At 44.2% G+C, this 17,732-nt stretch overlaps 1 protein-coding gene across 6 annotated transcripts in view; it reads right to left on the bottom strand.

Annotated features, from left to right (window-relative positions):
- LOC122940143 (alpha-2-macroglobulin-like) overlaps nucleotides 1–17,732 on the bottom strand; it is a 201,401-nt gene that overhangs the window by 95,399 nt on the left and 88,270 nt on the right. For all 6 annotated transcript variants that reach the window (XM_044296537.1, XM_044296538.1, XM_044296535.1 and 3 more), the window contains 3 exons: nucleotides 4,855–5,005; nucleotides 2,852–3,077; nucleotides 278–404 (listed from right to left, as the gene is read on the bottom strand). In XM_044296537.1, coding sequence (XP_044152472.1) covers nucleotides 278–404; nucleotides 2,852–3,077; nucleotides 4,855–5,005 — 504 coding nt within the window. The remainder of the gene's footprint in view (nucleotides 1–277; nucleotides 405–2,851; nucleotides 3,078–4,854; nucleotides 5,006–17,732) is intronic.

The following is a 17,732-nucleotide window of genomic DNA, read 5'->3' on the forward strand; positions in this document are numbered from 1 at the left end:
ACTATAGATTTGTCACGGATATCGGATGCTAAGGAATTTGCAATTTGTTTTTGTTTTTAGATGTAATTGCAGTAGTCTTAGTCTTTAGGGTACAACCACACGGTCAGGATTCCTGATGCAGGTTTGAAAGCCAAAATCAGGAGTGGATCATAAAAGTAGAGAAAGTTTAAAGGATGGACACAACTTCTCTCTTTTTGAATTCTCTCCTGGTTTGGGCTTTCAAAACTGCATCAGAAAACCTGACCATGAGAAAATAATCTGCAATTTAGAACATTACCCAGTTTGGAGGCTTTAAGGTTCCAGTAGAAGGTTTTGCTCTCATCTACACAGAGGCAGCTGCTATATTGGCAGTCATCACATGGCCTCTCTTCCAACTCTGCAGATGGTATAAGTGTAGTCCTAACCTGTCAATAAGAAAACATACTCTGAAAATAAATTGAATTAGACTATAAACAGTTTATTATGCTACTTTTTATGGAGTTTAGAATTTGAGAGGTATATATATAATTGATAACACATACAGTACAGACCAAAAGTTTGGACACACCTTCTCATTTAAAGAGTTTTCTTTATTTTCATGACTATGAACATTGTAGATTCACACTGAAGGCATCAAAACTATCAATTAACACATGTGGAATTATATACATAACAAAAAAGTGTGAAACAACTGAAAATATGTTATATTCTAGGTTCTTCAAAGTAGCCACCTTTTGCTTTGATTACTGCTTTGCACACTCTTGGCATTCTCTTGATGAGCTTCAAGAGGTAGTCACCTGAAATGGTCTTCCAACAGTCTTGAAGGAGTTCCCAGAGATGCTTAGCACTTGTTGGCCCTTTTGCCTTCACTCTGCGGTCCAGCTTACCCCAAACCATCTCAATTGGGTTCAGGTCCGGTGACTGTGGAGGCCAGGTCATCTGGCGCAGCACCCCATCACTCTCCTTCATGGTCAAATAGCCCTTACACAGCCTGGAGGTGTGTTTAGGGTCATTGTACTGTTGAAAAATAAATGATGGTCCAACTAAACGCAAACTGGATGGAATAGCATGCCGCTGCAAGATGCTGTGGTAGCCATGCTGGTTCAGTATGCCTTCAATTTTGAATAAATCCCCAACAGTGTCACCAGCAAAGCACCCCCACACCATTACACCTCCTCCTCCATGTTTCACGGTGGGAACCAGGCATGTAGAGTCCATCCGTTCACCTTTTCTGCGTCGCACAAAGACACGGTGGTTGGAACCAAAGATCTCAAATTTGGACTCATCAGACCAAAGCACAGATTTCCACTGGTCTAATGTCCATTCCTTGTGTTCTTTAGCCCAAGCAAGTCTCTTCTGCTTGTTGCCTGTCCTTAGCAGTGGTTTCCTAGCAGATATTCTACCATGAAGGCCTGATTCACACAGTCTCCTCTTAACAGTTGTTCTAGAGATGTGTCTGCTGCTAGAACTCTGTGTGGAATTGACCTGGTCTCTAATCTGAGCTGCTGTTAACCTGCGATTTCTGAGGCTGGTGACTCGGATGAGCTTATCCTCCGCAGCAGAGGTGACTCTTGGTCTTCCTTTCCTGGGGCGGTCCGCATGTGAGCCAGTTTCTTTGTGGCGCTTGAGGGTTTTTGTGACTGCACTTGGGGACACTTTCAAAGTTTTCCCAATTTTTCGCACTGACTGACCTTAATTTCTTAAAGTAATGATGGCCACTCGTTTTTCTTTACTTAGCTGCTTTTTTCTTGCCATAATACAAATTATAACATTCTATTCAGTAGGACTATCAGCTGTGTATCCACCTGACTTCTCCACAACGCAACTGATGGTCCCAACCCCATTTATAAGGCAAAAATCCCACTTATTAAACCTGACAAGGCACACCTGTGAAGTGAAAACCATTTCAGGTGACTACCTCTTGAAGCTCATCAAGAGAATGCCAAGAGTGTGCAAAGCAGTAATCAAAGCAAAAGGTGGCTACTTTGAAGTACCTAGAATATGACATATTTTCCGTTGTTTCACACTTTTTTGTTATGTATATAATTCCACATGTGTTAATTGATAGTTTTGATGCCTTCAGTGTGAATCTACAATTTTCATAGTCATGAAAATAAAGAAAACTCTTTGAATGAGAAGGTGTGTCCAAACTTTTGGTCTGTACTGTACATTATCCCTGTACCATGACATTACTGTGTGTTTGTTATCCCTGTACTGTGACATCACTGTGTTTATTATCCCTGTACTGTGACATCACTATGTTTATTATCTCCATATTGAAACATTACTGCATTTTCCCTATATATGACACCATTGTATTTGTTATCACTGTACCATGACATCACTATTTGTTAGAAATGTAAGGGGTTACCCCACTCCTGGCACCCGCATTGCTTCTGATTTCCGCACGGCTGCCGCTGTATCTCTCCGTCGTGCAGATCAAAACATCCAGCGAAAGGGGATCAGCCAATAGCAAGACGCGACGGGTATAAGCCTCACTAGCATCGCAGGTGACGCTAGGGAGGTTCGTTCTCGTCGCGGCCTGCTATTGGCTGCTCCCCCCATTGCAGGATGTTTTGATCCGTGTGACGGGGAGATGCAGCGACGGCCGTGCAGCGATCAGGAGCAATGCGGGTGCTGGGGAGCTGGGTAAGTATAACTTATATGAGGAGCCCAGGCATTAGGGGGGTCATTATAGGAGTTGGATAACCCCTTTAATGCCAAAAATGTGCTCCCCAATGGAGCTATAGGCATCTGTCTACTCCACCCGCCTCTCTTCCTAGCCACAATAATGGCAATGCTCCTTCCAGCAGCATTTATAAACATTAAACCTGCTGCTTATTATTATATGACAGAACATGTTGGTTTTTACCTTTATACACTGTTTCAAATAGTTAAAAACTGTGGATTTAAGAGTGAAAGTTTCTCCTCTGATCACTGAATATGGCAAAGTGATGTCCACAAAGAAAGGTTGGAAAACTCGAAAAGGTACAGGCGAAGCAAGCCCAAAACCTCCAGGACCCGTACAAAAAGCCCCACCATGCCAGTCCGTGATGGTGTCAGGAGCTGTGTCATGGAGAATGCCAATCCCAGAGTCCCTAATCCAAGCAGATTGGAAAGAAATAACAGGAAATTATTCTTGTAGAAATAAGTAAAGGGCTAAAGTGTGAATTATTCTCAGGGGCATAAACAGAAATAATAGGGCTCCATAGTAGAGCTCAGTGTGGACTCCCCTCCCCCCCTGCACCAAGTTTTGTATATATGAAGGAAACACTCCCAGAGTTTTTCATAGAGTGCAAAGTTTCGGACAATTACAAAACAAACACAAATACATAAACAAATAAATAATTGCAATATACAGTCACTCTCTATCTCACCCATTTTACCTGAAGTGGAGCATGTTATTCATAAATATGGAGCTCATTCTGAACACCATTTTTCTCAATGTATTTGCACCATACAACGGGCATAAATACATGGATCAATATCCCCCATTCAGCTCCATACATTACACTTACATCTTACTCCACGTTTACATATGTCCAAAGTCACTTTTGGCTAAGTCAGATTTATTAATGGTCCTTTAAGGCCTCATGCACACGACCCGTTGTTTTATTCCATGTCCGTTGTGCTGTTTTTCGTGATTTTCTGCGGACCCATTGACTTTCAATGGGTCAGTTGAAAACTCGGCTAATGCACCGTTTGCCATCCGCGTCCGTGATCCGTGGTTCCAGTCCATCAAAAAAATATAACCTGTCCTATTATTTTAGCGGAAAACTGTTCGCGGACCCATTCAAGTCAATTGGACCGCTAAAAAACACAGAGGCACACAAGATTGTAATCCGCGTCCGTTTTTTTCCTATCATTTGCATGGCAAACCTGTCTTAGACTTTTTTTTTTACTTTCCTTTATGTCTGGTGGTCCTCCAAAAATCAAGGAAGACACACGGAAACAAAAACGGAAACGGATCACGGAACAACGGAACCCCATTTTGCGGAACGGAACACAACAACGTTCGTGTGCATGAGCCCTAATACTGTGATAAATGTGGTTTGACGGTAGCAGTTTATCCCTCAGTAAGCGGCTTTACAAAAGTCTCACGTCTTTAATAAAAAAAGTTGCATGTTCTATTAAAAAGTCGCATAAGATAAACATGGTCCTCACTGGAGTGAAATTGCAAAAAATTTTGAGACTTTTTTAAATTGTCGCAATAGTAAATCTGTCTTGAGATTCATTTGCACAAGAAAACACGCCCACTTTCAGAAAACTGGTGAGCGTAGCGCAGAGCCAATAAAAGTTGCACATTTTTGCGCAGTTTTAGTGATTGTGCAAAAATGTGCGACATTTTCACTCCATTATTTTGACTTGAGCTAATGATAAATCTGGCCCATAGTGTATTTGTAAAACTAATTGTCTGAAGCCACCACTAGGGGGTGCTCAGTGCATAGGAATTTATACAGTTACCAAGGAAGCTGTAAAATGTATTTTGTAGTGAACTCCTTCTAGTGGTGGCTGCATGACAATGCGGAGTTTTCACGTTGGGAACAGAAGGAGATCAGCGTCTGGGGCATGGAGTATGGGGTTATAATGTGCAGTGCACTACTGTACCCCTTTAACAAGTTATATGTGGGTGCTAGCCAGTCACAAAATTATTTGACATAGCAACAACATCAACCACCTCTAACAGTCTTCCTCTCAAGCGTTTGCACAGATATAGTTACAAGCAATTATTAGAAAGTCTGTCACAGTCTGTCAATTCCTTGTAGTTGCAACAAAAGCCAATTCCCCCCAAATATTTGGTTATGGTTAAAAAACAGAGGAATGTCTTTATTTCCTCCCCTGCAGTAGCCAAATAGTCGGATGAAGGTGCATTACCCGACAGCTTCCAGTTTCCAAATCCATGTTTCAGGGAAATAATGTCTTATCACTGACTTCTGCTTTTTGACAGGAATTATGTTTGATGTCTCTATCTGGACATAATCCTCCTCGTCCTCAATCTCTGCCTCACACACAATATATTCATAGTCTAAGGAAAAAAATAATTGACAATGAGCAATTTAGAAAAATGAATGAAAAGAATGTAGGTAGTGGGAACTGTAGTTAATATGTCACGTAATGGACTCATGCAGGGGCCATATTCACTATGGATCCTGTAAAAATAAAACCCATGGACCAGATTAGAGATAAGTGAATTACCATATCTACTCTATAATCCACTTAAACCATTTCTAGCCAACATGACCATTTAAATAGTAGATTTTTCACATTCTTAGGGCTCATGCACACGACCGTATGCCCTCCGAGAGCGGGCCATATGTCCCGTAGCGTCATACATCGTGCACACGGGAGCGCACAGCATCAAAGGTTACTATGATACTGTGCGCATCGGGCGGCTGCGGGACTACTGCCCTGCACTCATATAATCATATGAGTGCAGGACAGTAGTCCCGCAGGCCGCCCGATACGCACAGTATCATAGTAACCTATGATGCTGTGCGCTCCCGTGTGCACGATGTATGCCGCTCTGGGACATATGGCCCTCTCACGGACCGTATGTCTCAGAGGGCATACGAGTCGTGTGCATGAGTCCTTAGGCTACATGCACACGACCTTTGTGTGTTTCACGGTCTGCAAATCGCGGATCCTCAAAACACGGATGGCGTCCGTGTGCATTCCGCAATTTGCGGAACGGCACAGACAGCCATTGATATAACTGCCTATTCTTGTCTACAAAACGAACAAGAATAGGACAGGTTATATTTTTTTTTGCGGACCACGGAACGGAACCACTCCGTGTGCTGTCCGCATCTTTTGTGGCTCCATTGAAGTGAATGGGTCCGCATCTAAGCCGCAAAATCTGCGGACCAAAACAACGGTCATGTGCATGAGCCCTTATCCATAAATATTTCTATCTGATGGTAACTATTAACCTTTTGTATTAATTCTTATTTTGCTGAAATTTTATGGCTTTTCCAGTTTTTAGCTATTAAAATCCTAGCTGCGGTTAATATCTTTTTAATCACCTATATATTTCTAGTAGAACTATTAAACCCAGATCTAACAAGGCTATCTCTGGTGTAGGAGGGCATAAACTCAATATTTATTCAAAAACATCCGACCAATATCGGGTCAGTCTAGGACATTGCCACCAGACCCAAATTTTGAGAGCTAAAGAATATATTGCACTAGAAATGGAACATGCACGCCAATACTCCTTCCAAACAGAAAAGAATACTGTGTCCCTGTGTTACGCTTTTCTGAATGATATGTGCAAGTCTTCTTCCAAAAGGAAAAAGAAAAAATAATAATGAAAAAACAAGTGTCTAAAGGGAAAATAACCCTAGTTAGCTGAGTGGTCTTTGTGGGGTTTTGGGGGTACTCTTTCCCATTAGGCCTAGTATGCATGTGTAGTATTGCAGTCCAGCTAACTGCTGCTCTGTATTTCTGGGAAAATATATCCAAACTAGAATATCTTACTCCTGCTGGCATCAGAAAGCCTCAGTGTTCTTTTATTTTTAGAAGGAAAGCTAATTTGCATATCTTTGGGTATCTGGGAAAGATATTCAAATTAGCTGTTTATCAACAAAAATCAAAAACAAATAAGAAAAGAACAGTATGCCTGTCTGTGATGCACTCAGAACATATGCCAATATGCATATTTGTTTCCCAGAAATGCAGAGCAGCATTGTATGTCAGTATAGGTTGGCACTCTTTCCTATTGGTAGTTCACTATTTATTCAAACAAGCTTTGGTATTATTACTAGTGATGATCGAGCACCAAAGTATTCGGGTGTTCGGGCCGAACACATTGCTATATTCGTGTGCTTGGCCGAGCACCCGAGTATAATGGAAGTCAATGGGAGACAACCAGACACCCCCTGCTCTGAACAGGGTAGGGTGCCTGGTCCATTGGAAAAGGTCAGAAAGTGACAGAAACACCACCTAAATGGATCGGGAACAGCATGGGGACGATGTCTGGATGCATCTTGGACTCCCAGGTCGCTGCTGGGAACCATGTTGTCCGAGTTGTACGCCACTTTTACAGACTGACAAAAATACACACAAAACATACCCTCTAAAACATTAGTGGCTAGGGCCTGCTGGTGAGCTGACCCTGTAAAACATTATATGCGAGTGCCTGCTGGTGAGCTGACGCTCTAAAACATTATATGCGAGTGCCTGCTGGTGAGCTGATGCTCTAAAACAGGGATGCTCAACTTGCAGCCCTCCAGCTGTTGTAAAACTACAAAAACCCACCATGCACTGCTGTAGCCTGATAGCTGTAGGCTGCCCAGGCATGATGGGAGTTGTAGTTTTAGAACAGCTGGAGGGCCGCAGGTTGAGCATCCCTGCTCTAAAACATTATATGCGAGTGCCTGCTAGTAAGCTGACACTCTAAAACATTATATGCTAGTGCCTGCAGATGAGCAGACTCTGTAAAACATTCGGATAAGCTTATCTGTTCTAATGCCACCAGCAGCACTAAATACACGCTCAGACAAAACGCTGGCGGCAGGGCAGGCCAGCACCTCCAAGGCGTAGAGCACAAGTTTGTGTCATGTGTCCAGCTTGAACACCTAGTAGTTGTAAGGCACTGAAGGATTATTTAGGACGCTGACACGGTCTGCTATGTACTCCTTTACCATCTTCCAAAACTTTTACCTCCTTATACCACGCTTCAGGGTGAGGTTGCTGGTGGGGTGTCATGAAAGTGTCCCATGCCTTGGAGAGTATTACCCTGCCTTTGTTGGAACTGCTGTGTGTTCCTCTTGTCTCCCTTCCTCGGTTGCCTCAGGAAGTATGGACTCTGCCGCCAGCGTTGTCAGATGGAATATTTTGGAGCAATCTCTCAACAAGTACCTTCTGGTATTGCACCGTTTTACTCGTCCTCTCCACCACAGGAATGAGAGATGAGAAGTTATTTTTGTAGTGGGGGAAGAGAAGGGTGAACACCCAGTAATCCGTGTTGTCTAAAATGCGTAGAACGCAAGGGTCGCGGGAAAGGCAGCCTAATATGAAGTCAGCCATGTATGCCAGAGTACCAACAGGCAAGATGTTGATGTCGACATCAGGATGACTCTCCATCTCCTCATCCTCCTCTTCTGCCCATCCACGTTGAACAGATGGAATTAAAGTTCCATGGGTACTACCCTCTGTAGCAGAGGCAACTGTCTCCAGCTCCTCCTCCTCCTCTTAATGGTCCAATTCGCGCTGAGAAGACAAACTGTGGGTGGTCTCGCTATCACCCTGTGTAATGTCCTTCCCCATTTCCTTGTCTGCCACATTCAGAGTGTCGTCCTTAATTGTGAGCAGCAATCGTTTGACTACACACAGCAGTGGGATGGTTATGCTGTTAATAGCGTTATCGCCACTAACCATCTGTGTGGATTCATCAAAGTTTTTTAAAACCTCACAGAGGTCTGACATCAATGCCCATTCGTCGCTTGTGAATAGTGTCAGTTGACTCGAAAGGCGATGACCATGCTGTAGCTGGTATTCCACAATTGCCCTCTGCTGCTCACAAAGCCTGGCCAACATGTGACAGACTGGCTGAAGCTGTGGACGATTTGCGGAAATGGGCACACATGCGGCGCGCCTTCACTAGTAGCTCTGGCAAATTGGGGTAGGTTTTGATAAACCGCTGAACCACTAAGTTTAAGACGTGGTCTAGGCATGGGATGTGTGTCAGGTTGCCAAGCTCCAAAGCTGCCACCAAGTTACTGCCATTGTCAGACACAACCATGCCTGGTTATAGGTTGACTGGCGAGAGCCATAGCTCGGTCTGGTCCCTTATACCCTGCCACAGCTCTGCGGCGGTGTGCTGTTTGTCTCCTAAGCAGATCAACTTCAGCACGGCCTGTTGACGCTTACCCACAGCTGTGCTACACTGCTTCCAGCTAGCTGATGGCTGACTGCTGCTGGAGGTGGAAGTGGAGGCGGAGGAGGAGGAGAAGTGGGGGTTGGAGCCAGTAACATAGCTGCTGATAGAGACCCTGATGGACGTAGGGCCCGCAATCCTGGGCGTGGGTAGCACCTGTGCCATCCCAGGGTACGACTCACTCCCGGCCTCCACAACATTCCCCCAGTGTGCCGTCATGGAAATGTAGCGTCCCTGGCCACCAGTACTTGTCCATGTGTCCATGGTTAAGTGGACCTTCCCAGTAACTGCGTTGGTCAGGGCACGGGTGATGTTCTGGGAAACCTGCTGGTGTAAGGCGGGCACGGCACACAGTGAAAAAGAGTAGTGGCTGGCGACTGCATACCGAGGGACAGCCGCCAACATCAGGCTGCGGAAGGCCTCAGTGTCCACAAGCCTAAATAGCAACATTTTAAGGGCCAGTAATTTCGAAAGTTGCACATTTAGTGCTATGGCCTGTGGGTGGGTGGCTGGGTATTTGCGCTTGCTTTCAAATGAGTGTGTTATGGACATTTGGACGCTGCGCTGGCACAGGGAAGTGGGTGTTGCTGCTGATGGTTCATGCAAAGTTCCAGGTGCAGGGCAAGGGGCATCTGGGCCTGCGCCTTCGACAGGGGATTGGCCAGCAGTGCGTAACACAGGAGAAGAGGAGGCAGTGGTGTGACCCGCAGACACAGATTGTGGACCCAGGAGTTCAGCCCACTTATTACGGTGCTTGGATGCCATGTGGCGGATCATGCTGGTGGTGGTGAGGTTGCTAGTGTTCATGCCCTGGCTCATTTTGGTACGGCACAGGTTGCAAACTACCACTCTTTTGTCGTCTGCACTTTCCTCAAAAAAGCGCCAAACTGCGGAACACCTGTAACATTCCAGAGTATGTCACTAAAACTCTGTTCCCCTGCTACATGATGTTAAAGTGTAAATGTATTATCATCTTGTGTAATCTGACATTACATCTGCCTTATCTGGATTTTCCATGACTGTTTTATGTAAATTGCTGTAATTGTTTATGTCCACCAGTAGGTGGCGGCAATATATAGGCAGTCTATAGGACAGTTTAGTATATCTAGACCGAATAGTCCATTCCAGTCTAGGCTCCCCTGTATGAACAGAAGTGGGACGTTCCCATGTCCTGTATCATGAGGAGGAGTAGGAAGTCTAGGGGAGTGTACCAGCCACCCCTGTTGGGGTATGTTGTGTGGATAGGAGCTCCCAGTTACAGGGATTCCAACCCTGGATCCAACCTCGGCTGAGGTTCAAGATTCATCTTCCCAGCCTGAGTCGTCTACCTCAGCTGAACGACCAAAGAAGCAACTTCCACAGAACAATAGATCTCCAGGAAGAAGACACCATACCCTGCGAGCTGTCCTGTGAGTACAGATCCCAAGACCAGGAGAAGATAAGTACCTCCTCAGCTAGTCAGGCTCATAAAGCAGAATATAGATAGAGCAGAAGATTAATACCTGCCAAATCTATAGGAGTATGTACCAGATGCAGAATAGATATAAATTCCTGCCATATATTGCCAAAACATGCTAGGACCTAAGACTATTGTTGTTACCTTGTATGGATCAAAGCTGCCACTCAGTAAAGACAAGTTGGACTTTATTGTCAGATTGGATCTCAATTATTTCATCAAAACTCCTATTAACAACACTCAATTTGTTGCATGTGAGCCAGGATACAGGAGTCCAGCCGTACCAAGGTAGGATACACCATTGACACTGCATAGAGACATTATCCCCCCTCTGGCATTCCTCACCTGGTATATGAGCTATACCATCTTAAAGGGCCCTGCTACAGTACCTGCGCAAGCTGCAACTGGCGCCACGAACTTATACACATATAAAACTGACCCACTGCATAGCAACCCCACTGGCCCAGTGTCCTGCTCATTGCACACCTACCCCTTGGCATAGTAGATATACGCATGGGGGTGCTCAGTGTAATGGTTGCGAGCCTGTTTGGTGTGGGCCGACTTCTCCCTTTTGCAACCCCACTGACTCTTCCAGCCTGTTGCGGTGCTGCGCATCCCTCCCCCTCTGTACTGCTGTCCTCGCTCAGCTTTTCACCTTTCCATGTTGGGTCAGTGACCTCATCGTCAACCACCTCCTCTTCCACTTCCTCACTCTGCTCATCCTTTTGACTTAACCTAACCACAACCTCAGTGATTGACAACTGTGTCTCATCATCATCCACCTCGTGAACGAATGATTGCCGTTTACCACCGTCATCTTCTTGAGACTGTGAAGACTCAAGAGGTTGGGAATCAGGGCACAATATCTCAGGTCCCTCTTCAAGCGTGCTGGGCGCGAGGGCCAAATGTAATAGTGGCGCTGGAAAGAGCTTCGGAATATCTGAGTGTGGAATCACTTGTTTGGCAATCCTCTCCATGGTGGGAGAAAGGATGATCAGAGTGAGGCTTGGTTGAGCAGACTCTTGGCTACAGAGACTGGACTTGGTGGAAGAGAGGGTGGTGCTTAACCGACTGGAAGCATTATCTTCAGCAATCCAACCGACCAACTGTTCGCACTGGTCCGACTTGGACAGTGTTGTCCTGCGCCGCCCAGCTAAGTTGGACATGAAGCTGGGTACGGTGGATGTTTTTTTTTTATTTCTGGTGCACTGGCAGCAGGCACAGTTTCATTGCGCCCAGTGCCACGGCCTCTGCGTGCACCATCAGCATCACGCCCACTTCCCCGTCCCTTAGTGTTTACCTTCTTCATATTAATGGTTTTGTCACTAGATGTGGCGCATATGGTTTTACAGTTCGCTAAAGACACAGTTTTTGGATGCAGGAGAGTATATGTCACAGAAACCCACAGAATATGGATACTAGATTAGGCCCATATTTATGGAATTTCCCCTAAAGAAACAGTTTTCAGATGGAGTACTGGAGTACACGGATGTGTATTACACGCACACACTACAGAGACAGTAGATGAGGACTGGCCCCTGATTATTTAAATTTACGCTAAAAAACCTGTTTTCGGATGGCGTACTGTATATGTCACAGAAAGCCACACACTATGGACACTAGAGTAGGCCCAGATTATTTAAATTTACGCTAAAGAAACTGTTTTCAGATGGCGTACTGTATATGTCACAGAAAGCCACACACTATGGACACTAAAGTAGGCCCAGATTATTTAAATTTACGCTAAAGAAACTGTTTTCGGATGGCGTACTGTATATGTCACGGATGTGTATTAAACGCACACTATAGACAATAAATGTGGCGCTGATTATTTGAATTTACACAAAAAGAAAGTTTGCGGATGATGTACAGTATATATCACTAATAGGTATTAAAGAAAAATATCTTGCTTCTGTCAAACACACTCACAGTAGTCCTTAAAAAGACTTTGGGGTCTTTGAAAAGCTTTTGGTAGTAAAAACAGCAAATTTCTCTCCCTGCACTATCTGTCCCTTCCTCAGCACGGATGTCCTCGAGACTGATATATTTAGCGCAGCTAAAAATATATTGCTGCTCTAAAACACACACAGTAGTCCTTAAAAGGACTTTTGGGTCTTTGAAAAGCTTTCTGCGATTAATAACTGAGAATTTCGCTCCCTACACTGCCTTTCCCTTCCTACCCTCTGCTCGGCCTGACTATGACTGATCCGAGCACGTGTCATCAGGTGCTATATTGCACCCAATGACACGTTGCGGCCAGCTAATCACTGTAATGCCATAAGCTAACATGGCTACTGGCATTACAGTGATGGCAGTACTTACCTGCAGGTTTATTGGCTGCTTAGCAGCCGCATAACGTGCGGGGAGGGGACTCAAGCATGGCGCTCGAGCACATGTGGTAGCCGGCCGAGTACCGCCATGTGCCAAGCATAGCGATGCTCGAGCCGAACCGGTATTCGGCCGAGCGTGCTCGCTCATCACTAAATATTACTGTTTTATGGTAAATAGATTTATTAGCATCTATGGTGAAATAAATGTACATATATACATACAGTGCTATTGACACATAAAAACTAAACTACCACTGACAATCCCCTCTCTATAAAGAGACACTGTCACCTGGATTTTACTTACTGAGCTAATAACATCACCACATCAGTCTCCACAATGTACATTAAAATATACTAGTATTACTGCCCTGTGTCTTTTATTTTGTCTATAAAATCGTATTTTTAAATATGCAAAGTACCTCAATAAGGAGCCCAAGGGGACGTCCCTCCAGCAGTTGGAGCCCAGCCGCGCCCATTACTTCGGAGCCCAGCACCGCCCCACTGCTAATTTATTCCCTCCACTTCGCTGACGTAATTTTTTATCTTTTTATTTTTTATTTTTATATTGAAAGGGCCCTGTGATTAGTGAAATTATATATGGTAATTCTTATATTTTTTGTGCATTATTTTGCATATCGCACAGTATATACATCCACATACATGAAAGAGAGGAGATTGTCAGTGAGAATTTTATGAGTCAATTGTATGTGCATTTATTTTACCCATACACATGAGAGAACATTAACTAATCTTAACTAATAAATCTATTTATAATAAAGAGTTAATAATGATACCAAAGCTTTGTTTCAGTGCATAGTGAGCTGCCAATAGGTGAAAAACCAACAGGTATTGAGATATAACCTTTTTCTCCATTCTGATACTGGAGCACCCACACAATTTATACTCACAGAGCAGCATTAGGCTACTTTCACACCAGCGTTTTTGCTGGATCCGTCATGGAGCAGCAAAAACGCTTCCGTTCTGATAATACAACCGTCTGCATCAGTTATGAACGGATCCGGTTGTATTATCTTTAACATAGCAAAGACGGATCCGTCATGAATAGGGATGAGCGAACTCGAACTGTATAGTTCGGGTTCGTACCGAATTTTGGGGTGTCCGTGACACGGACCCGAACCCGGACATTTTCGTAAAAGTCCGGGTTCGGGTTCGGTGTTCGTCGCTTTCTTCGCGCTTTTGTGACGCTTTCTTGGCGCTTTTTGAAAGGCTGCAAAGCAGCCAATCAACAAGCGTCATACTACTTGCCCCAAGAGGCCATCACAGCCATGCCTACTATTGGCATGGCTGTGATTGGCCAGAGCACCATGTGACCCAGCCTCTATTTAAGCTGGAGTCACATAGCGCCGCCCGTCACTCTGCTCTGATTAGCGTAGGGAGAGGTTGCGGCTGCGACAGTAGGGCGAGATTAGGCAGATTAACTCCTCCAAAGGACTTGATTAACTGATCGATCTGCAGCTGTGGATCATTGAGCTGCTGATCCTCAATTGCTCACTGTTTTTAGGCTGCACAGACCGTTTGTCAGTCTCATTTTTCTGGGGTGATCGGCGGCCATTTTGTGTCTTGTGGTGCGCCAGCACAAGCTGCGACCAAGTGCATTTAACCCTCAATGGTGTGGTTGTTTTTTGGCTAAAGCCTACATCAGGGTGAAGCTGTCACACCAAGTGCATTTAACCAGCAATAGTCTGTTCATTTTTTGGCCATATACAAAATCAGGGGCAAGCTGCGCCTGTCACCAAGTGCATTTAACCCTCAATGGTGTGGTTGTTTTTTGGCTAAAGCCTACATCAGGGTGAAGCTGTCACACCAAGTGCATTTAACCAGCAATAGTCTGTTCATTTTTTGGCCATATACAAAATCAGGGGCAAGCTGCGCCTGTCACCAAGTGCATTTAACCCTCAATGGTGTGGTTGTTTTTTGGCTAAAGCCTACATCAGGGTGAAGCTGTCACACCAAGTGCATTTAACCAGCAATAGTCTGTTCATTTTTTGGCCATATACAAAATCAGGGGCAAGCTGCGCCTGTCACCAAGTGCATTTAACCCTCAATGGTGTGGTTGTTTTTTGGCTAAAGCCTACATCAGGGTGAAGCTGTCACACCAAGTGCATTTAACCAGCAATAGTCTGTTTATTTTTTGGCCATATCCCAGTCTAATTCTGTCACTAAATCCATACCGGTCACCCAGCGCCTAAATACTAGGCCTCAAATTTATATCCAGCTAAATCTGTCCCTAGTGCTGTAGCTGGGCGAGTTATTTAGTGTCCGTTCAAGCACATTTCTTGTTCTGGGTTGAAATACAATTCCCAATTTAGCAATTTCATAATTTAGTGGTTCCTGCTATATCAGAGCTATTTGAAATCTATCCCAAAAAGGGTATATAATATTGAAGGTGCACATTGGGTCATTCAGAATAACTTCACACACACCCGCTACTGTGTATTTCCAAGTCTAATTCTGTCACTAAACCCATACCTGTCACCCAGCGCCTAAATACTAGGCCTCAAATTTAAATCCCTCTAAATCTCTCGTTACCCACCGCTGTACTGTTGTTGCTGGGCAAGATATTTAGTGTCCGTCAAAGCACATTTTTTGTTCTGGGTTGAAGTACAATTCCCAATTTAGCAATTTCATAATTTAGTGGTTTCTGCTATATCAGAGCTATTTGAAATCTATCCCTAAAAGGGTATATAATATTGAAGGTGCACATAGGGTCATTCAGAATAACTTCACACACACGCTTCTGTGCATTTCCAAGTCTAATTCTGTCACTAAATCCATACCGGTGACCCAGCGCCTAAATACTAGGCCTCAAATTTAAATCCCTCTAAATCTCTCGTTACCCACCGCTGTACTGTTGTTGCTGGGCAAGATATTTAGTGTCCGTCAAAGCACATTTTTTGTTCTGGGTTGAAGTACAATTCCCAATTTAGCAATTTCATAATTTAGTGGTTTCTGCTATATCAGAGCTATTTGAAATCTATCCCTAAAAGGGTATATAATATTGAAGGTGCACATAGGGTCATTCAGAATAACTTCACACACACCCGCTACTGTGTATTTCCAAGTCTAATTCTGTCACTAAATCCATACCGGTGACCCAGCGCCTAAATACTAGGCCTCAAATTTAATTCCCTCTAAATCTCTCGTTACCCACCGCTGTACTGTTGTTGCTGGGCAAGATATTTAGTGTCCGTCAAAGCACATTTTTTGTTCTGGGTTGAAGTACAATTCCCAATTTAGCAATTTCATAATTTAGTGGTTTCTGCTATATCAGAGCTATTTGAAATCTATCCCTAAAAGGGTATATAATATTGAAGGTGCACATAGGGTCATTCAGAATAACTTCACACACACCCGCTACTGTGTATTTCCAAGTCTAATTCTGTCACTAAATCCATACCGGTGACCCAGCGCCTAAATACTAGGCCTCAAATTTAATTCCCTCTAAATCTCTCGTTACCCACCGCTGTACTGTTGTTGCTGGGCAAGATATTTAGTGTCCGTCAAAGCACATTTTTTGTTCTGGGTTGAAGTACAATTCTCAATTTAGCAATTTCATAATTTAGTGGTTTCTGCTATATCAGAGCTATTTGAAATCTATCCCTAAAAGGGTATATAATATTGAAGGTGCACATAGGGTCATTCAGAATAACTTCACACACACGCTTCTGTGCATTTCCAAGTCTAATTCTGTCACTAAATCCATACCGGTCACCCAGCGCCTAAATACTAGGCCTCAAACGCAGCCGCCTGTCTACAGCCAATGTGGACAAGCTGACGTTCATAAAAATGAACCAGGCATGGATCCCACAGGATCTGTCCGTCCCTTGTCCAGATTAGACATTAACTACCTCCCCTTAACCATATATTATTGGACTCCAGGGCACTTCCTCATTCAATCCTATTTTTATTTTCATTTTACCATTATATTGCGAGGCTACCCAAAGTTGAATGAACCTCTCCTCTGTCTGGGTGCCGGGGCCTAAATATATGCCAATGGACTGTTCCAATGTTGGGTGACGTGAAGCCTGATTCTCTGCTATGACATGCAGACTGATTCTCTGCTGACATGAAGCCAGATCCTCTGTTACGGGACCTCTCTCCTCTGCCTGTGTGCTGGGCCTAAATTTATGAAAATGGACTCTTACAGTGGTGGGTGACGTGAAGCCTGATTCTCTGCTATGATATGAAGACTGATTCTCTGCTGACATGAAGCCAGATTGTCTGTTACGGGACCTCTCTCCTCTGCCTGGGTGCTGGGCCTAAATATATGCCAATGGACTGTTGCAGTGGTGGCTGACGTGAAGCCTCATTCTCTGCTATGACATGCAGACTGATTCTCTGCTGACATGAAGCCAGATTGTCTGTTACGGGACCTCTCTCCTCTGCCTGGGTGCTGGGTAGTGTTGAGCGCGAATATTCGAAAAGCAATTTTTTTTCGCGAATATCGCAACTTCGCGATTTCGCGAATATTTCGAATATAGTGCTATATATTCGTAAAAACGAATATTCGTTTTTTGTTTTCCCCCCCCCCCCCACAAAATTACAGTACACATATAATTGATTGTTTCCCAAAGGTCCAACAGCTCAGATCTTACTCACATTGCCTAGAAAGTGATTGAGGCGCGAATCTTCGTAAGGCGATGTTATTAGCGCACATGCGAATATCGGCACGTCCCAGAACAGAGGCAAAGGGCTTTGCATTCATACATTAGTGAATTGAGTTGCGAATCTTCGTAAGGCGATTTTATTAGCGCACATGCGAATATCGGCACGTCCCAGAACAGAGGCAAAGGGCTTTGCATTCATACATTAGTGAATTGAGTTGCGAATCTTCGTAAGGCGATTTTATTAGCGCACATGCGAATATCGGCACGTCCCAGAACAGAGGCAAAGGGCTTTGCATTCATACATTAGTGAATTGAGTTGCGAATCTTCGTAAGGCGATTTTATTAGCGCACATGCGAATATCTACACTTGTCCCAGAACAGAGGCAAAGGGCTTTGCATTCATACATTAGTGATTGAATTGAGCTGCGAATCTTCGTAAGGCGATTTTATTAACGCAAATG

This window comes from Bufo gargarizans, chromosome 6 (assembly GCF_014858855.1).
Source record: "Bufo gargarizans isolate SCDJY-AF-19 chromosome 6, ASM1485885v1, whole genome shotgun sequence".
Taxonomy (NCBI): domain Eukaryota; kingdom Metazoa; phylum Chordata; class Amphibia; order Anura; family Bufonidae; genus Bufo; species Bufo gargarizans.